The sequence below is a fragment of the Saccopteryx bilineata genome, chromosome 4 (genome assembly GCF_036850765.1).
Source record: "Saccopteryx bilineata isolate mSacBil1 chromosome 4, mSacBil1_pri_phased_curated, whole genome shotgun sequence".
NCBI lineage: Eukaryota > Metazoa > Chordata > Mammalia > Chiroptera > Emballonuridae > Saccopteryx > Saccopteryx bilineata.
The window spans coordinates 296,785,800-296,809,294 of NC_089493.1; the positions used below are offsets into that span (position 1 = coordinate 296,785,800).

At 53.2% G+C, this 23,495-nt stretch overlaps 1 protein-coding gene across 2 annotated transcripts in view; it reads right to left on the reverse strand.

Moving 5' to 3' along the window:
• Positions 1-4,449: 4,449 nt before the first annotated feature.
• EEF2K (eukaryotic elongation factor 2 kinase) overlaps positions 4,450-23,495 on the reverse strand; it is a 55,636-nt gene continuing 36,590 nt past the window's right edge. Inside the window, exons 11-18 of one of the 2 annotated variants that reach the window (XM_066275895.1) lie at positions 21,331-21,398; positions 19,526-19,603; positions 18,491-18,553; positions 16,670-16,804; positions 16,312-16,500; positions 15,427-15,551; positions 9,219-9,397; positions 4,450-7,687 (exon numbers count right to left, since the gene is read on the reverse strand). In XM_066275895.1, the coding sequence (XP_066131992.1) occupies positions 7,578-7,687; positions 9,219-9,397; positions 15,427-15,551; positions 16,312-16,500; positions 16,670-16,804; positions 18,491-18,553; positions 19,526-19,603; positions 21,331-21,398 (947 nt within the window). In that variant the 3' untranslated portion in view covers positions 4,450-7,577. The remainder of the gene's footprint in view (positions 7,688-9,218; positions 9,398-15,426; positions 15,552-16,311; positions 16,501-16,669; positions 16,805-18,490; positions 18,554-19,525; positions 19,604-21,330; positions 21,399-23,495) is intronic. The other variant, XM_066275896.1, reaches the window with a different exon arrangement.

Consider the following 23,495-nt stretch of genomic DNA (forward strand, 5'->3'; position numbering starts at 1 on the left):
TTCCACGTGTATTTGTGTGTGTGTATGTATATGTATGTGTGTGTGTGTGTGTGTATATATATATATATATATACCCATGAACAATGTATAGGATGGTCTCTCCTATGTTTTTCTTTTATAGAAACATTACTACATTGCGCCAATACCATTCTGAAGCTTGGTTTTCTACTCCAACATTATGTTTTTGAAGCCTGTTATGACACTCATAGATCTAATTTATTCCACACTGTGAAAATGGACATTTAAGTTGTTTATATTCAGTTGCTATATATAAGAAAAGTTTTGTGTGTTTTTTTTAAAAAACGAGAAGGTATTATATTCAAGTTTTGGCTAATGTCCATTTAGCACCCACCCTAACATGTGGCATTCCATAGTTCTCCATCTCTTCATTTCCTCTTTAAGCTGTTTTATTTCTCCGTTTACCTTTATCATAAGTGCTGAAATGCAATATTTCACGGTACTAAGAGAGCTTGTTGCTTTTAAAGGAATTCTTTTAAAATACAGAAGCAGCCATCTGTTGAGGATATTGTCCTTGAGATCAATGGGACCATGGATCTAGTCATGGTGCTTTTCTACCCAGAAGGACTGTATTTGTCTGTGACTTGCAATGCTGGGTTTTCTAAAAGGAAATATCCCCCATAGTGAAAGATAATTGCTGGAGTCTCTGCCTAATCCCACTCTTCTGGGAACTGCCTGATCAGCCCCGATTGCGGGGTCCCTGGAAGCCACCTTTGTGCTGTGCTTCTCTGCCTTCACACCATGACCAGGGGTGGGAGTCAGCCGGTTCGCCCTGGTTCGCCCTGGTTCGCCAGAACCCATTCCTAATTTTTTTTTGTTGAGCTCGGTGAACGGGTTGTTAAAATGTCACTTATCATGAGGGTTCTCTCTCAGGTGGGCGCCTGGGCAGCTGCCCAATGTGGAAATCACAAATCTACATTCCTTACTCTTTTTTAACGTTCATCTGTGCAACAGCGTATTCTAAGCACCCGTAGTCATGTTCATGCCGTCCATAGGTGAAAAAAATTGCAAGGGAGGATGCCAATCAAGAAGCAATATAGAAATATCTTAAATAACAATATCTTTTTATATTGTCAGGTATTAATATTTTTCATTAATATTTTAAAACTTTTTCTTATAACATAACCAGTTTTGTGTACCTCTTTTATTGTTCTTATTTAAGTATTCAGTGCATGAAATAATAAACTATCTTTCAGGATATCATTTTCTTATACTTAAAATGGTCATTAAGGCAGAGAACCGGTTGTTAAATTATTTGAATCCCACCACTGGAAGAGTACCACCCAGCCAGGGAGCCTGTGGCTTAATTTGACTCAACACAGCAAATCTAATTTAGATCTAGTACATTTTTTTTTTCACATTTCACTATCTCTAAAATTGACCTGCATCTAATGATCAATGGCATCTAGTTGATTTCATTAACTCATAAAATAATGGTGCATCTTAAGATTGTCTTAGATTCAATAATAACACATTGTACCCAACACATGAATTAGTATAATGAATCTTTAAAATTTATTGATTGATTTTTACAGAGAGAGGACGGGAGAGACAGACAGACAGAAACCTCAGTCTGTTCTTGTATGTGCCCTGCTCAGGGATCGAACCGGCAACTTCGGTGCTTCTGGGCGATGCTCTAACTCAGTGGTCCCCAACCCCTGGGCCACGGACTGGTACTGGTCCACAGAGAAAGAATAAATAACTTACATTATTTCCGTTTTATTTATATTTAAGTCTGAACGCTGTTTTATTTATAAAAAATGACCAGATTCCCTCTGTTACATCCGTCTGAGACTCACTCTTGACGCTTGTCTCGGTCACGTGATACATTTACCCGTCCCATCCTAAAGGCCGGTCCGTGAAAATATTTTCTGACATTAAACCGGCCTGTGGCCCAAAAAAGGTTGGGGACCACTGCTCTAAACTAACCAATAGAACCATCCACCCAGGGCTCCTAGACTTTGTTTTTAAGCGACGTTTTGTTTCAGTAATTAAGACTTTACTTTTCTTTTTCAAACTGACGCTCCTTAATATGAAAAGCTCTAATTCTTTGGAATGGGCTTAGCTTAGAATGGGGGCCAACTAAAATTGTGCATCAAGTCAGAAAGAAATCTACTCACTGTATAGAGGAAGAAAAACAAGTGGATTCCTCAAAAGGGATCATAAAAGGGGGGGGGGACCCAAAAACAGTCCCAACCAGATGATGAAAACTGGGTTGTTTCTCAGATTCCCTGACTGCTGACCTAGGATGCAGTCTTTCTGGAGGGATTTCTAATTCAATTGCTAAATTCCATGACAGCCCATCTGCTCCCCGGCATCCAAATTCTGTTGCTGCGGACAGATCACAGCTCTTCACCTTCATCGCCTTGGGCTCCTGCCGTCGACACCATGTCGACACCATCTCCTTCTGGTCACGTTAGTGGAGAGTCAGGAGCATGCCCCTAAACAGGTGTGTGTGCAGCCCACCCTCACAGCTATGCTCCTCTGCACATCTCTTAAAATTAAAAAAAAAAAAAATCCCTCAGCTTAAAACCAAACGATCAGCCCCACGGCCAAGGCTTTCTTCAAGCCTTGCGTCACAGAACATCGTGAATATCTGCCTACCCCTCCGTCAAGTTGATGGCAACTCTGTCAAGATGATTCTGGCTGTTTCATCGCTGAGGAAAATAAAACACCAAGGAACAGAGAGGGGCTCCCCGACTTGATCTAAAGCAGAGGGACAGCACACAGGTGACATCCGGAAGGCTTCTTACAAAATCAGAACTGATGAGAAATGTTCAAAACCAGAAGAGCTGGCATAAAAAAATAAAAATAAAAATCCAGTTTTCAGCAGCTCTGAGAAACCGGGATGCGGGCCCACGCTCTTCACGATGACGACCGCCCTTTGGGGTGGGGGGTCCCCGTTGCCCCTTTCTATGTGGGGACCTCCAGCTCACCTCCGCCTCCAGCCAGCCAGCTCCTCCACGTGGGCTACCAGGACACATTCCAATTTGGGAGCGGAAGGGAAGAAACCACTTTATTTGGAAACACAAAATGGAACTTAATACACATGCCCCCCCCCCAAAAAAAAAAAGTCTATACTAGCAAGTGACTTCTCTGCATCCCACCCAGTGTCTGTCTACCCTGTCTGAGCTAAATGGTTACCCCAGAGATCAGAATGAGTAACAGTCACAAATCCATGCAGGACACGCCTGTGTTGTCCCCTTTCCCACACAAGCTGCATATACTTGTGTAAACATTTGTGGATTGGTAAACCATGTCCGGTATGTAAATAAATGTGTGGGGGGGTATGCAAATGAAGACACTAATACAGCTGGGTCATCAAGGTGGCATTGGATAAATTTCCATAGTACCTCAGGTGAGGGGAGGGGAGAGGAATTTTCAGATGTACTGGGGGCTAGGATTTTTGTTTTCCTTCTTCTATCCAGTCTTCTCTCCCCCCTCCCCCCCAGGGCAAAACTGAAAGGGATATTACCATCCAGTTTCACTTTATTTATTTTTTAGATTTTATTTATTCATTATAGAGAGGAGAGAGAGAGAGAGAGAGAGAGAGAGAGAGAGAGAGAGAAGGGGGAGGACAGGAAGCATCAACTCCCATATGCACCTTGACCAGGCAAGCCCAGGGTTTCGAACCGGCAACCTCAGTGTTTCCAGGTTGACGCTTTATCCACTGCGCCACCACAGGTCAGGCCAGTTTCACTTTAAATTCGATTCCCAGGAGCCTCTAAATAACAGCAGCTTTCAGATCCCAATTCCAGCTTCGTGGCTAACCAGCGGTGTCACCGGTAAAGACTCGACCTCCCAGAATCTCAGTCTGGGATTGATGGGATCCCCAACTCTGCTCAGCTGTCAATCTCCCAGAGAGCACTGCCTGCTTCTGATGCCTGAAGACTTCAAAGACAGCCTCTGGTATCTTCCTAGCTGGGGTGGACTGTCCTGGGCTTTCTTTTTCTTTCTTTCCTCTTTTTTTTTTTGCACGCTTAACATTTGTGGGAAGAGATGCCCCAACCACCTTTAGAATGTGGAGCAAGTTCTTCTGCAGATCGTTTTGCTCTCAATGGGTCTTTAAAGAAGCATTTGCTTCATTCTATATCCTGGCCACCACAACCCCCAGAGGAGAAGGAACTACCCAACTCACATTAAGGCCATGTGGGTGGGTAGAAATGTGGGGGTGGGGGGACCAAGCCAATCCAGACAATGAGCCATTAAGTGGCTGGAGAAACCAGAGCTGTAAAGAGTGCCTGCAGTGACCAGGGCTGCCTCTCCATCTGCCTGCATTGACCAAGCGCCTACCCTGTGCCACACCGCTGTGTGTTGGAGGCCAGCCGGGGCTGGAAAATTGAGATGGGCCACGCCCAGAGCTTAATACCATAGCTCGCTGTCGAGGATCCAAGCAGGGGTTGTGAAACAACCACCCAGGCCGGCCACCTGCATTTGTGATAAAAGTTTTATTGGAAACACCAGCCACGCCCATTCATTCAGGTATTTTGTCCACGGCTGCTTCTGCTCTGCCACAGCGAGGATGAGCCTCTGCAGAGCCCGGACGGACCCACGCAGCCTCCAACATTTACTATCTGGCCCTTTACAAAAAGGTTTGCCAGTCTCCGCATTAAAGAAAAGTAGTGTGCATAACTCAGAAATGAGACAGGTGTTCGGGGAACAAATGATTTGTGTAACAGAGTCTCAGAAACAGAAGAGACTGGCTGAATTAATTACAAAAAGCAAGCTTGAATTATATGAGGCTTGAGTACTTTGAAGAGGTAAGAGCCCTGGCTGGTTGGCTCAGTGGTAGAGTGTCGGCCCAGCGTGTGGAAGTCCTGGGTTCAGTTCCTGGTCAGAGTACACAGAAGTGCCCATCTGCTTCTCCACTTCTCTCTCTCTCGGTCTCTCTTCTCCTCCCCTCCTGTAGCCATGGCTTGATTGGAGTGAGTTGGCCCCTGACACTGAGGATGACTCCATGGCTTCCACCTCAGGTGCTAAAAATAGCTCGGTTGCCAAGCAACAACATCATGGCCCCAGGCGGGCAGAGCGTCACCCCCTAGTACCTTGGTTGGCAAACCCATTAGTCAACAGAGTCAAATATCAACAGTATAACAACTGAAATTTCTTTTGAGAGCCAAATTTTTTTAAACTTAAACTATATAGGTAGGTACATTCCTTATCAAGGTAGCGCCCACACATGGTATTTTGTCGAAGAGCCACACTCCAGGGGCCAAAGAGCCACCTGTAACTCGCGATCCGCGGTTTGCCGACCAGGGCAGTGGGCTTTCTGGGTGGATCCCAGTTGGGGTGCATGTAGGAGTCTGTCTCTTTGCCCCCCTCTTCCCGTTTCTCACTTAAGAAAAAAAAATTTTTAATGAAGAGGTAAATAATAACAATAAAGTTGCTTGTTGCTTACATTGAACATACGCAGTTTAACTATATGCACTGGTTTGAAACAAAAATACCCACTTCATCTGCCACAGATGGAAAAAGCGATCGGCTCCAGCGTCTAAAGGAAACTGGCTGTGCTGAGTCCATAGATGAGTAAGGCATCCCGTCAAGTATTTACAGGTAGAGCCTGGATAGCGCTTCTCGAGGGTGACGTTAGCGCTGCTTGATTCTTTTTCCTTTAGTTCACACGCACGACTTTGGAACCGAACGCTCGCACAGGTCCACGGCTCCACAGCAAGGACCTCCTTCAATGAGCAAATGAGAATGGTCTACTTTCGCTTCTGATTTTTAAACAAAGGAGAGGAGCTCCTCCATCTCCTGGGGTCGATCGAAGAAGCAGTCTTGTTTTCTTTGCTCTCTGAACGACCCACTGTAATCCTACAGATACGAACGGAACCCCCTCGCAAGGAAAAGCTCGTTGCGTCCCCGTCAGCCACAAGCCTGGTAGTGCGGAAATGACGAGAATGAGCGTCTCCAGTCCGTTCTCACCCCCTCCGTCTCCGATGTGGTTAAACTTCAAGGGGCCGCCGCTGCAAGCGCCCTGCTCTGAATGAGACGTGCACCCGTCTAGCTTCAAGCAGAACCTGTCCAGGAGAAGGGCTGGACAGCAGATGCTGAGAAAACAGGACGGAACCCTGTCCAAAGGGTCCTCGAGTCACGCTGTGGGATGCTGCCCCTAGAGGCAGAGGCCACATCTGCTTGCAGGAAGGGCTTCCCCAGGCCAAGCCACTGTCCTTCCGCGTGAGAGTCTGGAGGCACACCCACCTCCACAGCAGCTGGCGAGCTACCAGAGGCGGTCAGCGTGTGCATGCAGACACCACGCCTATCTCCAAAGCCCACTTAAAAAAACGGAATCTGGCTGTAGTACAGGAAGTCAGCTGCGTTTAGGGAAGGAAATTAAAACCGACAGATGAAAAGACAGTCAGTGTCCGGGCCCACCCCCACGGCAGAAGGTGGAGCAGCAGGGTGTGGTACCGTCTCACATGCATGGGACAGAGGCCGTGCACGCTCCCAAATGCTGAGAAGGGAGGCTCTGTTTGCACAACGCCATGACAACACATAACTCCATGGAGTTCCTACGCAGCAGCGGTGCATTCCCCACCTCACTCAGGGAACACAGGCCCGGTGGGTGCCTGAGACCGCAGCCAGCCTGACAGCGCCGGTGAGCAAAGCCCTAACATTTCCCAAGACTGAAAAGCACTTTCTTCCATCTCACAACAAAAACAAAACAAAACCATAAAAAAGAACCTCAAAAGGATATGCTGGTTCATTAGGCTGTTTTTCCAATCCCCACGCCCCCAAAATACTGCCAGAGGGGACAGCTACAGTATCTCTGCTGAGAGCAAAGACATTTTTCAAGAGTCAAACAATGACATACAGCCCTGGCCGGTTGGCTCAGTGGATAGAGCATCGGCCCCTGGCGTGTGGACGTCCCAGGTTCAATCCCCGGTCAGGGCACACAGGAGAAGCGCCCATCTGCTTCTCCATCCTTCCCTCCTTTCTCTCTCTCTCTCTCTCTCTTCCCCTCCCGCAGCCAGTGGCTCGACTGGTTCGAGTTGTGGCCCCAGGTTCTGAGAATAGCTCCATAGGAGCGCAATAGCCTCAGATGCTAAAAATAGCTCAGCTGATCTGAACATTGGCCCAGATGGGGTTGCCGAGGATCCCAATTAAGGAGTCGGCCTGTCTTCCCTCCTCTCATCTAAAAAAAAAACAAAACAGACATACAAGCTTGATCAACCTGGGCTGCTGAGGAATCCGGTTCAAATCCCTCGAAGTCACAGGCTTGAGCACGGGGTCGCTGGCTTGAGCCCAAAGGTGGCTGGCTTGAGCAAGGGGTCACAGGCTCAGCTGGAGACCCACCCCCAGCCCCGTCAATGCATGTATAAGAAGCAATCAATGAACACCGAAGGTGCTGCAACTACGAGTTGATGCTTCTCATTTCTCTCCCTTCCTGTCTGTCTCTCTCTCAAAAACAACAAAAAAGGATATACAAAAGTTGATTTACAACACACTAAAAATCCATACCCCTTTCCCCCAAAAACAACCCCTAAACAAGTCAGGAGGTCCTTCTTGCTCCACTGCCCTTCTGCTCAGGACTGGCCGGCAGAGAGCGCCTCCCCAGCAGGTCACTCCTCCATCTGGGCCCAGGCCGCCTCCGCCTTCTGGTAGTACTGGTTGGCCAGCCGGCCCTTCATGGCTTCCATCGCCACCTCGGCTGCCTGGGTGTACAAGTCACCTGCAAGACAGCAGAGCGGGCCACACACAGCTGAACCACCTGGTGCCTCTGCCAGCCCAGGGTCCCCCAACCTCCCGGGGCACAGCATCCAAACGACCAGTCCCGCCCCGTTTCTCCGCAGGCTCTGGGTGGAGCTCTGGCCAATCAGAGGGGACCCTCTCAATGAGCACTGGGATTGGCTGGCGGTGAATCCATGTGAGCCAATGAGAATCGGGCTATTTGGGGGCATGTCTGAAGGTGGAAGAAAGAAAGATGATAAACAGTCAACAGATCAGTTCTGCACGCGTTTGGCCACCAAATAAATTTGCACCAGACGAACAAAAACACTTGATGTGCAGAGCTTTGGGGATTTAGATATGTCAACTATGGCATTCTAGAACTGTATTATTTCCTTATTTTTTTTTTTTTAAATACAGCCTTAGAGAAAAAACTTTTAAACTTAGCCTCATCCTCTACCTGTGAAATGAGGAGTTCAGTACGTTTATTAAAAGTAACAGAAAAGAAGACATCTAATGCATGCCTCAACTGAATGGATAAACAGAATGCGGTGTATCTATACAATGAAATATTGTTTGGCAATTAAAAAAAAAAAAAGAAATTTTCACAACATGGATGAACCTGGAAAGTATTATGCTCTGTGAAAGAGGCAGACACAAAGGCCAGGTGTTGTACGATCCACCTGTAGGAAATGTCCAGAGCAGGCGAGTCCACAAAGAGAAAAAGTAGGTTAGGGGTTTCCAGGAATGGGGTGCCAGGGGAGGGGGGTAGAGAAAGTCATGCTAACAGGGACTGGTTTTCTTGTTTGACATGGTGGAAATATTCTGGAATTAGACAGTAGTGATGGACGCACCACATCATGAAGATACTAAATAAATACCACTCAACGTGTACATTTTAAAATGGTACATTTTAGGTTATGACAATGTCAACTCAATATTTTTTGTTATTTTTTTAAAAAGATATCATTTATTCATTTTAGAGAGGAGAGAGAGAGAGAGAGAGAGAGAGAGAGAGAAAGGAAGGGGGAGGAACAGGAAGCATCAACTCCCGTAGGTGCCCTGACCAGGCAATCTCGGGGTTTCGAACTGGCAACCTCAGTGTTCCAGGTCAACGCTTTATCCACTGCACCACCACAGGTCAGGCTTTAATTGTTTAAAACAACAACAACAAAAACCCAGCTTGACCAAGTGGTGGCACAGTGGATACAGCGTTGGACTGGGATGCAGAGGACCCAGGTTCAAAACTCTGAGGTCTCTGGCTTGAGCCCAAGGTCACTGGCTTTAGCAAGGGGTCACTGGATATGCTGTAGCCCCCTGGTGAAGGCACACATGAGAAAGCAATCAATGAACAACTACAGGACAACATGGGTATCAGCCTGGCAATAAGAAAGGGCCCATGCGACTCCTCCTCCCGCCAGGACTGACAGAGGAGACCCCGCCTTGCGTCCTTCTGTGATTCTCAGTGGCACTGGAAGGACCTCCCTCCCTGTCCAGCCCTCTCCTGCCGCAGGGGCTGGCCGGGCAGGCCCTACCTGCTCGCTGCGCATCCTTGTCCAGCCCGCAGCCGCCTGCCAACAGCATCTCAGCCTCCCTGGCCAGCAGCGCATAGCGGGGCTCGTCCTGCATGCCGTCATACTGCCCGCCCTCATCACAGTCGGTGGTCTCCAGGGCCGTGTGGTACCAGTGCAGAGCCTCCGGCCAGTCCCGGGACCTTCGCGGGGAGAGAGAGTGAGTGAGAGAGAGAGAGAGAGAGAGAGAGAAACAGAGGGGGGTTACCGTGACAACCAGACCTTCGCGGGGGGGGAGAGAGGGGGAGAGAGAGAGAGAGAGAGAGAAACAGAGGGGGGTTACCGTGACAACCAGACCTTCGCGGGGGGGGGGGGGGGAGAGAAACAGAGGGGGGTTACCGTGACAACCAGACAGGAGGGAGAAGGCCCATCAGGAGGGACCCCAAGGGGCCCACCAACCATGAAGCCATGACCCACGGCGCCTGATGCCAGCGGCTCTGAGGGGCATCGTTCACACCCGAGATTCACACGTTCGCTGCGATAGCGGTCTCTAGCTCTCCCCCACAAAACGGGTCTATTGCAACAATTTTCCAACCGCGGAGGTGGAGCCTTGTGAGGGACAGGAGGGGTTCCCCAGTTTGAGTAAGATATCAATCACCCCGTGGGCCAGCATCAGCAGTGGCCATGACTGAGCCCAGTCAACCTGCCTTAGGACCCAAGGAAAGAGAGTTGAGTGGGGCCCCTTGGCCAAGGTCTCTGGAACCATCTGAGGGAACAGTCATGGGGGGGGCACCTCATCTTAGGCCTGGGCAGCCAGCTCCAGCTCCCCCTCTGGCAGGATGCAGGGTCCCCTGGGAGGAGCGGGGTCCCCCTCTGGCTCTGCCCCCCTAGCCTGGGTACTCCCTCCTGCTGTGGCCTGGGAACAGCCGACCCACCAAGGGCAAACACAGGTTCCCACCGAATCTCAACACACAAGGCGGGGCGGCGGGCTCTTTCTCTGTGGTGTACTGATGGCACTGCCGGGCACGGGAGTATTCACAGCACGTCAGGGAAGACGGAAGAGAGACGAGATAAGGTCTGGGGGTTTTATGAAACATTCCAGGAAAAAAAAAGAACAGCTCTGTCGCTGGCCAGTTGGCTCAGCAGTAGAGCGTCGGCCCAGCATGTGGAAGTCCCAGGTTCGATTCCCGGCCAGGGCACACAGGAGAAGCGCCCATCTGCTTCTCCATCCTTCCCCCTCTCCTTCCTCTCTGTCTCTCTCTTCTCCTCCCACAGCCAAGGCTCCACTGGAGCAAAGTTGGTCCAGGCGCTGAGGATGGCTCTATGGCCTCTGCCTCAGGCGCTAGAATGACTCTGGTTGCAACAGAGCGATGCCCCAGATGGGCAGAGCATTGCCCCCTGGTGGGCATGCCGGGTGGATCCCAGTCGGGCACATGTGGGAGTCTCTCTGGCTCCCTACTTCTCATTTCAGAAAAATACAGGGAAAAAAAAGAAAAAAACCGGCTCTGACACCTTGCTGTCCTCCCAGCCAAGGCTCTACCTGACCTAGTTTGGCCCCTAGGCTTGGCTCCTGACAACCTCTGCCCACGTCAGGCCTTCTGTTCCCAGACGAGCCCACTTCTGTCTGCACCTTGGCCTTCGCCAAGCTGCTCTGTCTGCTTTGGGATAATGTCCTCTCCCCCTTTCCACACCTGCTCCTCATCCCTGCAACCTCAGCTCATGTGACCCCTCTGCAGAGGGCTGTTCCCAAGCACAATTGCTTTGATCTGTAATTCTTTTTTTTTTTAATTCAGTAAGAGGTGGGGAGGCAGAGACAGACTCCCGCATGCACCCCGACCAGGAACCACCTGACAAAGCCCACTAGGGGGCGATGCTCTGCCCATCAGGGGTGTTGCTCTGTTGCTCAGCAACTGAGCTCTTCTTAGCACCTGAGGCAGAGGCCATGGAACCATCCTCAGCATTCAGGGCCAAGTTGCTCCAATCAACAGAGCCATGGCTGCAGGAGGGGAAGAGAGAGAGAGAAAGAGAAGCGAGAAGGGGAGGGGTGGAGAAGCAGATGGGCGCTTCTCCTGTGTGCCCTGACTGGGAATCAAACTGGGGACTTCCACACTGGACCGACACTCTACCACTGAGCCGGGCCTGTAATTCATTGTTGGTTACACTTTCCCTGACCAGCACGAAAACTCGGGAAGGCAGGAACCAACCGAGGGTCCGCACGTGGACCTTCCCTCCACTTCCTGGTAGAGAAAGGGGAAATCTTCCGAGAATTACTGGTGACACACCTAACACAGGTTTCCACATTTGCCTGGAGGCCACTAAACTGGTTTCACACCCTCACCTCTCACCCTCCCTGGTCTCGCAGGCCCGTGCAGAACTTCCCTGAAAGGACAGAAACAGGGAAGAGGCGAAAGAAGGGCCTGAACCACACCCACACCTACCCAACCACACTCAGTGGGCAGGGTGCCTGCCTCGTTTTAGAACTTCCAACGACTTCTCCTTCCCCTAAGGGGGGGTTTTATCTGAGAAGGTGGAGACCACTAAAAGTACATGTTGGGGCCAATATGAGTCCTGCCTTACCCGGAATGGCCCTTAAGGAATGAGTGCTCCCAGATTGGGAGAGGCTGGAACTGCTTGGAACAAGGAAGAAGAATAAGAAAATGACTAGAGTAGAAGCTATTAAACGAAAAACTTGGACAGATTTAACTACATAAATATCAAACATCGAAGCCCTGGCCGGTTGGCTCAGCAGTAGAGCGTCGGCCTAGCGTGCGGAGGACCCGGGTTCGATTCCCGGCCAGGGCACACAGGAGAAGCGCCCATTTGCTTCTCCACCCCTCCCCCTCTCCTTCCTCTCTGTCTCTCTCTTCCCCTCCCGCAGCCAAGGCTCCACTGGAGCAAAGATGGCCCGGGCGCTGGGGATGGCTCCTTGGCCTCTGCCTCAGGCGCTAGAGTGGCTCTGGTTGCAACATGGCGACGCCCAGGATGGGCAGAGCATCGCCCCCTGGTGGGCAGAGCATCGCCCCTGGTGGGCAGAGCATCGCCCCTGGTGGGCGTGCCGGGTGGATCCCGGTCGGGCGCATGCGGGAGTCTGTCTGACTGTCTCTCCCTGTTTCCAGCTTCAGAAAAATGAAAAAAAAAAAAAATCAAACATCGACATATCCCCCCCATCCAGTAAATAATGGTCACTGAGGGGCACACATGCCGTCCCCTGGCCCCTCTCATTTATGCTAATTATCTCTGGAAAAATTTGTTTTTCTTTTCCAAGTGAGAGGAGGGGAGATAAATAGACTCCCACGGGATCCACCCGGCAACCCCCATCTGGGGCCATGCTCACAACTAAGCTATTGAAAAAGAAACTTTTTTCTTCTCAAGTGGGGAGGCAGAGAAACAGACTTTTGCATGTGCCCCAACCAAGATCCGCCCAGTAAGCCCCCTACTTGGGCAATGCTCTGCCCAACTGGGTCCATTGCTCCGTTGCTTGGCAACCAAGCTATTTTAGCACCTGAGGTGAGGCCATGGAGCCATCCATAGCACTCGGGGCCAACTCGCCCCAACCAAGCCATAGCTGCAGGAGGAGGAGAGAGAGAGAGAGAGAGAGAGAGAGAGAGGGAGAGAGAGAGAGAGAGAGAGAGAGAGAGAGAAGGGGATGGGGGAAGGGTGGAGAAGCAGAGGGTTGCTTCTCGTGTGTGCCCTGACTGGGAATTGAGCCCGGGACTGATGCTCTACCACTGAACCAACCAGCCAGGGCTGAAAAAGAAAATTTTAAGCCAACCCCTATGCCAAACAGTTAATAGCATTAATATATGAAAAATCCTCACAAATCAAAAACAAACAAAAAACAAAAAACGATCATGTCAAAGGAAACGTGGACAAAGGGCATGAAGACGCACAGTGAAGATTGGTAGGTGCTCACCCCACGGTCGAGTCCCTTCACTTCTCAGAACTACGGGTCACTCATCCAGAAAATGGGGCCAAACATCCGTGCTCTGTCTGCCACGGAGAGGTGGCATTCACAGAATGACTGAGCCGGGCCCTGCCTCACGCCCCGGGGCTGCAGACATGCACAGGCCTGATTCCTGTTCTCAGTGAAATAAAATCACCCGTGTCAAAGACTGGTTCAAATATAAGGGACTGATACTGTGGGTGTCTGATACATTTTTGCACAGGATGTAATACAGGCAGCGGGTCAGGTATCTAGAGGTTCTAGACCAGGGGTAGTCAACCTTTTTATACATACCGCCCACTTTTGTATCTGTTAGTAGTAACATTTTCTAACTGCCCACCGGTTCCACAGTCATGGTGATTTATAAAGTAGGGAAGTAGCTTTACTTTATAAAATTTATAAGGCAGAGTGACAGCAAGTTAAAGCATATAATAATAATTACTTACCAAGTACTTTATGTCGGATTTTCGCTAAGTTTGGCAGAATAAATCTTTATAAAACAACTTACTCTAGTTAAATCTGTCTTTTTATTTATACTTTGGTTGCTCCGCTACCGCCCACCATGAAAGCTGGAATGCCCCCTAGTGGGCGGGAGGGACCGGGTTGACTACCACTGTTTTAGACCCTGAGAGCTTAGTATGATAAGAGCCACGACCCTGACTTTCCTTCTAAACCCAGTGAGAGGGAGATAAAACCTTGTACCGAAGAAGAAGAAGAAGGCAGCCCTGGCCGGTTGACTCAGTGGTAGAGCGTCAGCCCGGCATGTGGAAGTCCCGGGTTCGATTCCCGGCCAGGGCACACAGGAGAAGCGCCCATCTGCTTCTCCACCCCTCCCCCTCTCCTTCCTCTCTGTCTCTCTCTTCCCCTCCCGCAGCCAAGGCTTCATTGGAGCAAAGTTGGCCCGGGCGCTGAGGATGGCTTCATGGCCTCTGCCTCAGGCGCTAGAGTGGCTCTGGCTGCAACAGAGCGACGCCCCAGATGGGCAGAGCATCGCCCCCTGGTGGGCATGCCGGGTGGATCCCGGTCAGGCGCATGTGGAGTCTGTCACTCTGCCTCCCCACTTCTCACTTCAGACAAATATAAAAAAAAAAGGAGGAGGCTGCTCCAAACCTGCAGGTTGCAATGAGTTTGCTCACTCTGTTCCCTTCCAGAATGACACAGGCTCCTGAGGTCAGCAGGGGTAGCTGAGAGCCAAGGGGAGCCACAGAGGGCCGGCAATGGGTCCCATCACAAGTTCAATTCCCCCAACTACCATCCGGCTCAGCTTGTGCGTCTGAGACTCCCACCAGCCGAGCCGAGGGGATGAGATGCAGCCGGGCCGTCCTCCCCTCCTTCCCACTGCGAAAACCAGTCTGGAAACTCAGCCTGAGCGGTGACAGAGGGAGCTGAGTGCAGAGTCCTGGCCCTCAGAAGCCTCGGAGCCGCTCTGGAAAAGTCACACTCAGCCTGAAGTCACCCCGGAGCTTGCTTCCTTCCTTCCTGACCCTCCCTCTCAGGAGTGAAAAACAACAAAAAAGTAGGAAGAATAAATGCTCACCCCCTATAACCCTAACATCTAGAGACAACCACTAGAGGCTAAGGTGGCCACATTGTCTCCCTCCCTCCCTCCCTTCCTTCCCTCTCTCCCTCCCTCCCTTCCTTCCCTCTCTCCCTCCCTCCCTCCCTCCCTCCCTCCCTCCGTCCCTCCTTCCTTCCTTCCTTCCTTCCTTCCTTCCGTCCTTCCTTCCTTCCTTCCTTCCTTCCTTCTCTTCCTCCCTCCCTCCCTTTTGAAAGACAAGGGAGAGAGATGAGAAGCATCAACTTATAGTTGCATCACTTTGCCTGTTCATTGATTGTTTCTCGTATGTGCCCTGACAAGGGGGCTCCAGGCAAGCCAGTGACCTCAGGGTTTGGAACCTGGAACCTCCGTGTCCCAGGCGAACACCCTGTCCACTGCGCCACCAGCGGTCAGGCCGGTCACCCTGCATCTTGTGTTTTATGTGCCCGGCACAGTGAGAATTATAGGCAGCATCCTCGTCAACCCTCACTCAACAACACTAGGATGCAGGTTCTATAATTATTCCCATTTTGACACAATCAAGAAACTGAGGCCGGGGAGGTCGAATAACTTGCTCATGATGATCTCGTCGGTCTGGAACTCCGTGGGGAGCCATGCCTGGAACCTGGGTCTGTACTGATTAATGGAAGGGAAGCTCCCACCTGCAGCCTACCAGGGAAGCTCCCACCTGCAGCCCCCACCGCCGGGTCCCACCGGCTCCATCCACCTGAGCAGCGGCCACAATTAGTTACCTGTCTGGGCTGAGGTTCTGGCCAGTGTCAAAAGCTCGTGCCACCAGGATCATGGACTGCCGGTCACCGGCTTCCGCAGCTTTCAGTAAGTAATCAAACCCTTTGGTCTTGTTTTCGTCTGTCCCCTGTCAGCAGCCATCAGAGAGGGGGACAGGAAAGGGAATGAGGTTTGCACTGAGGGGCTGCCAGCATCCCACTGGTCAGTCTTGTCCCCACGTCTGGAATTGTTCTGAGCGCTCCGGGCTGGGGCTGCCCGGGAAGTGCCTGTCCTGAGACAGAGCAGGGCTATAGCCCCTCTGCTGCACGGAGCTCCTGGGGTTCCCGTCAGGAGGCAGAAGGAGAAACTGGTTCTCCGATTCTCCCAAAGAGACACATCATCTGGCCTCCAACACAGCTGTTTCAGCTCTTTTTAAAAAATTTTTTAGCAGCTTTATTGAGACAGAATTCACGCACCATGTGATACATCCACGGAAGGGTCCCATTCAATGGTTTTTAGTCTAATCACACCAGATGCCGCTGTCACCATAACAATTTCAGACGACCAAAACACCACACCCCTGAACGGTCACCTCCACCTGGCTCCATCCTACCCAGCCCTGGGCAACGACTCATCGACCATCTGTTGCTAGAAAAATGTCCTGTTCTGGACATTTCATATAAACATCATCACACACTAACGGGCCTGTCACCCTCCACACCGTCCCCACGGGTGGAGACCGGGTCTACCAGCTTCAACCACCATCGAGGTGCCTGGCCCCTCCCCGGTGAGTGGAACTGTCTGTGGCGCGCAGAGACCCCCAGGATCCGGAGTGGGGGCGGCGTGTGTGTGTGTGTGTGTGTGGGTGACAAAGGCCACCCACCAGGCTGGGTCCCAGCCCCTCTCACCTTCAGGGAGACGTCGGCCAGGATGTGGTGGGGCAGCTGCGAGTACATGAGCCCCAGGCCCACGATGGCCTCCAGCTCGCCCAGGCCGGCCGCGTGTTCCAGGTGGAAGACGGCCGACTCGCGGTCCCACTCCTCGTCCTTCTCGCAGAAGCGCCCGCCCTCGTGGTAGCGCACCATCGCCAGGTGAACCTGCCGCACAGACCAGGCGGGTGTCGGCCGGGCGGTCTGGGAGGCCGAAGCCGGGCCGCCAAGCAGCCGTACCCTGGGGGGGCCCCAGCCGGCCTGCAGGAGGAAGCTCAGAGCGGAGGCGAGAGCCGAGTTAGTGCGGAGAGGGCTCCGAAGCAGGTGGCACCGGTACCTTCCCCAGAACGGACTTCCCGATTTTCTGTTCAGGGTCCAGAGCATTAAGCCATTGCCGCTCCAGGGCCACGGCCGAAGCCCTCGGCAAGTGCAGGCGGGAGGCGTTCCGCAGATGCCACTTCTCCACACACACCTGAGGGGGAGACACCGGGCGGGACAGCTGTCCAGGCCGGAGAGGCCAGAGGCCGGGGTGGGGGTGGACACGGGGTCACCAGCCACCGCCGGCCCCTACGACACACGTCCGGCTGGGAAGGTGGAAAGTGAACCCCTCACGGGGTCGTGCGTTCTTGCACAGACACAGCTCCGCTTCCTGCTGCTCAAGTCTGTCCGCTCGGGGCGCTGAGGGGACCAGGCCAGCCACGGGACACAAAGGCCGGCAGGACGGACCACAGCAGTTCAGAGATGTGTCCCTGTGTCCCCCTCACTTACAAATCTGGGGGAAGCTGAGGAGGTTCAACCCTGAGTTGCTAGCTCTCCACACAGGCAGCAGAGAGCCGGACTTCAGACCTCGCAGAAAATCCATCTGCTTTCCTCTGGACGGCCACTGGGCGCTGCCGGGAATGTCCCCCAGCTAAGGACACTCCTGTTGAAGGTTCTCACAGGCCTGACCGGTGGTGGCACAGTGGATAGAGCATCAACTTGGGACACTGAGGTCCCAGGCTCCAAACCCCGAGGTCCCTGGCTTGAGTGCAGGCTCACCAGCTTGAACACGGGGTCGCCGGCTTGAGCGTGGGATCATAGACGTGACCCCATGGTTGCTGGCTTGAGCTCAAAAGATGATGGCTTGAAGCCCAAGGTCATTGGCTTGAGCAAGGGGTCACTGGCTAGTTTGGAGCGCGCCCCCCCCCTATCAAGGCAAGGTATGAGAACCAATCAATGAACAATTAAAGTGAAGCAACTACAAGTTGATGCTTCTCATCTCTCTCTCCCTTCCTGCCTCCTCCTGCTCTCTCTCTTAAAATAAAAAACTCGTTCTCACAGGACAGAGCCAGGCAGCTGCGTGCACACCCAACATCCTTCCCCGCTCAGGGCGGCCCAGCTCAGAAGGCTGACGGTGTGGCGGTTGAATGACCCTACTCCGTGCCATGCAGAGCCCCCGACCCCACCGAGAAGTATGTGGGGAGTCCTCTGTGTTCTAGAGTGAGCAGGGGGCAAGCCCGCTGGGCTGACCAGGGAAGGCTCGTGGCAGGGGGGGCATGCTGGACAGCGTGGGAAAGCAGGCTGGCCAGAGGTGACGCGGCCCCAGGAGGAGGGAGGACTGGCAGGTGGCAGAGAGACTCGCCTTAGCGAATTGGAAGGTGTGAGGCTCAAGCGGGGTTCAGAGTCAAGCTAGAGAAGAGCCTAGCGTTCCCAAGGGCCGGTCCTTCCCACACCTGCGAGGGTGACGGTCACCTGAGACGCTGGTGGGGAGTACTAGCCGGTAACCTGGGGCGAGCGGCCTAAGACCCCCACTTTCCCACCCGTGGGACGGGGGTGAGTACTGCCAGCCCGTTCCGTCAGGGAGTTGTAAGAAGGAAGATAATGACTACCAGGCACCTGTCTACGGGCTGGACTTGAACACGTGAGCTGTGGCTGTTCTGATCTCCCCTCCGGGGCGGATGATCCTGGCCTCCCCAAAGGTCCCCCACCCCACCCCCACCCAGAGAAGGGCTCAAATGGATATCTGCCAAGGGGGTTGGCATCCCTTGCAAAACTCTTCCTTGAGAGCCGCGTGAGGGCGCCCGGGTGGGCTGCCGTGACGTGAGAGAGGAGACAGACAGACACAGAGCCGGGAGAAGGCAGGCACGCGGCCAGGACAAGGTCCGTCGGGGAGCATTACCCGTCCGGAGCTGCCCAGGCTGTCTTCATCCGAGTCGTCCCTCCGGCTACCATTCGAGGGGCCCTGAGGGAGACAGAGACGAGAGTGACCCAAAGAGCAGCTCTCCCTCCCAAGAACTGGGCTGACCAAGAACCTCTGTCTGGGGAGACGGGGCCAGCCCTCCCGGGAACCCTCCTCTCCAGGAACCGGCCAGACCCCCCCACCAGGGGACGCTGGGACCCTTCCTGCCCAGCAGAGAGGGCACGGGACCCTAGGACCCTTCCTGCCAAGCAGAGAGGGCACGGGACCCTGGGACCCTTCCTGCCAAGCAGAGAGGGCACGGGACCCTGGGACCCTTCCTGCCCAGCAGAGAGGGCACGGGACCCTGGGACCCTTCCTGCCAAGCAGAGAGGGCACGGGACCCTGGGACCCTTCCTGCCAAGCAGAGAGGGCACGGGACCCTGGGACCCTTCCTGCCAAGCAGAGAGGGCACGGGACCCTAGGAAACGGGGCCAACTCCTCCCTACAGCCCAGGTTCCCAGAGCATGACTTCATTTGCCCTCACGAAGCTGAGACCAGATGGCTCCAGGAACACAAGTCCTGATGCTCAGACCCTGGTATGGGACTCAAACGTTTCAATGACTTGTGACATTGCCTGAGGCCACCCTCGGCAGGATGCTGTGGGAGGTGCCTTAGAAACCTGTCCCCCCCCCCCCCCCCGGTGCTCCCCGGGACCCCCAGGACCCTGTGCCTGGGAGCTGGGCCCTCCCAACCCCTACCAGAAGGAGTCTGGCCTATTACCCAGCATCCTCTCTGCTTAGCCACTTTCAATCTTGTGTCTGACCCCTCCCCCCCATTCTGGGCACCTCACAACACATATCTGTCCCCCTGACCACGTTTCATCTCCTGTCCCGCATTCACCTTTTTACTGAAATGATCTGATTTAGGAATTTACTTAGCATGGTCTCATGACCACCCCTCTCCCATCCCTCCGACCTCTCGACCCTCCCAGACGAGACAACAGAAAACTGTGGTCTCATGTCCCGAGTTCCTTACATGTTCTCGGGGCTCTGGGTCATCCAGCTCACTCCGCTTCTCGCTGGGGTATCCGCTGTCCCCACTGTTCTCAGAGTCCTGTGGAGAGAAGACGGCCCAAGGGTCTCAGTGGTCCTCTGAGTACCCGGTGGTGGTGACATCGGGACATCCAAGCCATCTGCTTTCTCCCCTTTGTCCCATCATCTCACTTAACATTCTCCTCCTCTCGCCTGACCTGTGGTGGCACAGTGGATAAAGCGTCAACCTGGAACGTTGAGGTTGCTGGTTCAAAGTCCTGGGCTTGCCCGGTCAAGGCACATATGGGAGTTGGGCTTCCTGCTCCTCCCTGCTTCTCTCTCCTTTCTCTCTCTCTCTCTCTCTCTCTTTCTGTCTCTCCCCACACACACACACACACTCTAAAAACGACTTTTTATTTATTTTTTATTTATTTATTTATTTAGTATTTTTCTGAAGCTGGAAACGGGGAGAGACAGTCAGACAGACTCCCGCATGCGCCCGACCGGGATCCACCCGGCACGCCCACCAGGGGGCGATGCTCTGCCCACCAGGGGGCCATGCTCTGCCCCTCTGGGGAGTCGCTCTGTTGTGACCAGAGCCACTCTAGCGCCTGAGGCAGAGGCCAAGGAGCCATCCCCAGCACCCGGGCCATCTTTGCTCCAATGGAGCCTCGGCTGCGGGAGGGGAAGAGAGAGACAGAGAGGAAGGAGAAGGGGAGGGGTGGAGAAGCAGATGGGCGCCTCTCCTGTGTGTCCTGGCCGGGAATCGAACCCAGGACTTCTGCACGCCAGGCCGACGCTCTACCGCTGAGTCAACTGGCCAGGGCCAAAAACGATTTTTTTTAAAAAAAGTAACTTGTTTAAAAAAAAAAAGAAGAATAGATGACCTATTCTGAAACTCTAAAACTCATTCTAATTCTAGAATAATACTTATTATAAAAGGCACTTTAAAAAGCTACCTCAAGACAGCGTCTGCCCACAGTGACAATTCCACACCTGTCAGCCATTATTTTATTTCTTTCCCTCAAGAACTCCGAAAAGCAGTCCAGAGTAAACCTGAACCAGGGAAGCCATCAGAGCGGGGGTACACTGTGGTCCGGGTGAGTGTGACATTTCTGCAAAGCCTGTTTTAAAAATTCCTATGAATTTCAATTTTTAAAAATTATTTATTCATTTTACAGATGAGAGAGAGAGAGAGAGAGAGAGAAGGGGGAGGAGCAGGAAGCATCAACTCTCATATGTGCCTTGACCGGGCAAGCCCAGGGTTTTGAGCCAGCGACCTCGGCGTTCCAGGTTGATGCTCTATCCACTGCCCCACCACAGGTCAGGCGGCTACAGACTTGAAATCTGACAGCACGACACATTTGCGTGAATGTAAGAGCAATGCAGTCAGTGTCCTGCGCTGAGCCACCCAGAGGCTGCGAGAACCAGTCCCATTTATCCAACCTAAGCTCATCCAGCGGATCGTGCGGTGACACTTCGGAATCCAGCACAGCCCCGCCCCACAACACAGCTGGCTACACACATGTGGCCCAAGCAGCTCCGGGCCAAGCCGGGCAGTGACGAGGTCACATTGTGGCTGACTTGGTTTTCCCTCTTTTCTGACCCCCCACTCCGGGAAGTGGGATGGACCCAGCTGGTTCCAAACAACACCGCACCCCCCAGCCCCTCCCAGTGCCCTCTGAGCAGTGCCCAGAGCAGACCTGGGCTGCCCACGTCTGCACCTGAGCATTCACCCCCAGTTCCCACTGGGACAGAGCCCACATCGCCCCTCGCCCAGGCCCTGCTCCTCCACCCCCCGTCACTCACCCGGTGGTTGTCCAGCTGGTCATGATCGCGAGAGGCCGTGTTATCGAGGTCACTGAAGAGAGGCCAATCTGGGCAGGAAGAAAACAGAGACATAAGGATGTGCTGAGCCGTTCACAAGACCGGCCTACAGCCTGGAGCGGACTGCCCATGCCACCAAGCCTTGTTTTATCTTAAAATTTTCAAGAGCTTGGCCCGTGGCGGCGCGGTGGATAGAGCGTCGACCTGGAACGCTGAGGTCGCCGGTTCGAAACCCTGCGCCCGCCTGGACGAGGCACCTACGACAAGCAAGCAATGAACAAACTCCACCGAAGCAACTACGACTCGATTACTTCTTGCTCTCCCGTCCTCTCTCTGTAAAATCAGTAAGTAGTTTTTTGGTTTTTTTTTAAAAAAAGAACTTATTTATATTATGAATAAGTAAATATTTCAAGAAAGGTGCAAAAGAGGGAGAAGAAAGTAATAAACACCCCGGGTCTACAGCTCTTCCTCTAGAACTTTCTCCAGGCCTGCCACGTGCAGGCCTGGGGACCCTGAGCCGGTGGCTGGAACACTGCGCCTCCACGGGGCGGTCCTGGGGAAATGTCTGGGTCACGTGTTTGGAAGCACGCATGTGCACGGCCCGCGATGGGCGGTCCTGGGGAAATGTCTGGGTCACGTGTTTGGAAGCACGCGTGCGCGGCCCGCGGTGGGCGGTCCTGGGGAAATGTCTGGGTCACGTGTTTGGATGCACGCGTGCGCAGCCCGCGATGGGCGGTCCTGGGGAAATGTCTGGGTCACGTGTTTGGAAGCACGCGTGAGCGGCCCGCGATGGGCGGTCCTAGGGAAATGTCTGGGTCACGTGTTTGGAAGCACGTGCGCGTGCGCAGCCCGCGATGGGCGGTCCTGGGGAAATGTCTGGGTCACATGTTTGGAAGCACACGTGCGCGGCCCAGGGTGGGCGGTCCTAGGGGGAAATGTCTAGGTCACGTGTTTGGAAGCGTGCGTGCGCGGCCCGCGGTGGGCGGTCCTAGGGGGAAATGTCTAGGTCACGTGTTTGGAAGCGCGCGTGCGCGGCCCGCGGTGGGCAGGCCCTCACGGGGCGCAGCCGCGAAGGAAGGAAGGCCATGGGTGGTACATCTGGGGTCCGGTGAAAGCAGCTCCAAGTAGGGGAGCCCCAGATGGCTTCAAAACCAACCATTTCCTGGGGATCCCCCAGCTCCCTCCTGCGAGCCAAACCTGGCTGGTCTACTGTGGGTTGTTGGGGGTTTTTTTACCTGGTTTTTAAGAATGGTTATGACATTTAAAAATGCTTGGGAAGAATATCAAAACAATAATATCTTGTGATATGTGAAAATGATACGAAATTCGAACTTCAACGCCCACAAAAGGAGCACTGGCACAGCGGGCACACCTGCTGGCGTCATCGTCGGCTGCGTACTCCAAATGCAGAGACCGCACAGCCCACAAAGCCTCAAACACGGACTCCGGCCTCTTTTTTTTTTTTTTTTTTTCCTTTTTTTTTTCATTTTTCTGAAGCTGGAAACAGGGAGAGACAGTCAGACAGACTCCCACATGCGCCCGACCGGGATCCACCCGGCACGCCCACCAGGGGTGACGCTCTGCCCACCAGGGGGCGATGCTCTGCCCATCCTGGGCGTCGCCATGTTGCAACCAGAGCCATTCTAGCGCCTGGGGCAGAGGCCACAGAGCCATCCCCAGCGCCCGGGCCATCTTTGCTACAATGGAGCCTTGGCTGCGGGAGGGGAAGAGAGAGACAGAGAGGAAGGCACGGCGGAGGGGTGGAGAAGCAAATGGGCGCTTCTCCTGTGTGCCCTGGCCGGGAATCGAACCCGGGTCCTCCGCACGCTAGGCCGACGCTCTACCGCTGAGCCAACCGGCCAGGGAGGACTCCGGCCTCTTAAGAACAAGCTTGTGGACTCCTGCTGCAGACCGTTCCCAAGGCCTTGCAGGGGAGACGTCGAAAGGGCTCCTTTAACATGTGACACTGAAACCCCCGCCAGGGCCTCCTCCAGCTGAACAGCGGGGGCCACACTACCCTTTCCGTTCTTTAGGACAAAACCTTGGCATCAGCAGCCTGTTTCCCCTCTTCCCTGCGGACCCCATGTCCACACCCTCAGCAAACTGTCACTCTAACTTTAGAAATATCGATTGTTTTTCTCCTTTGA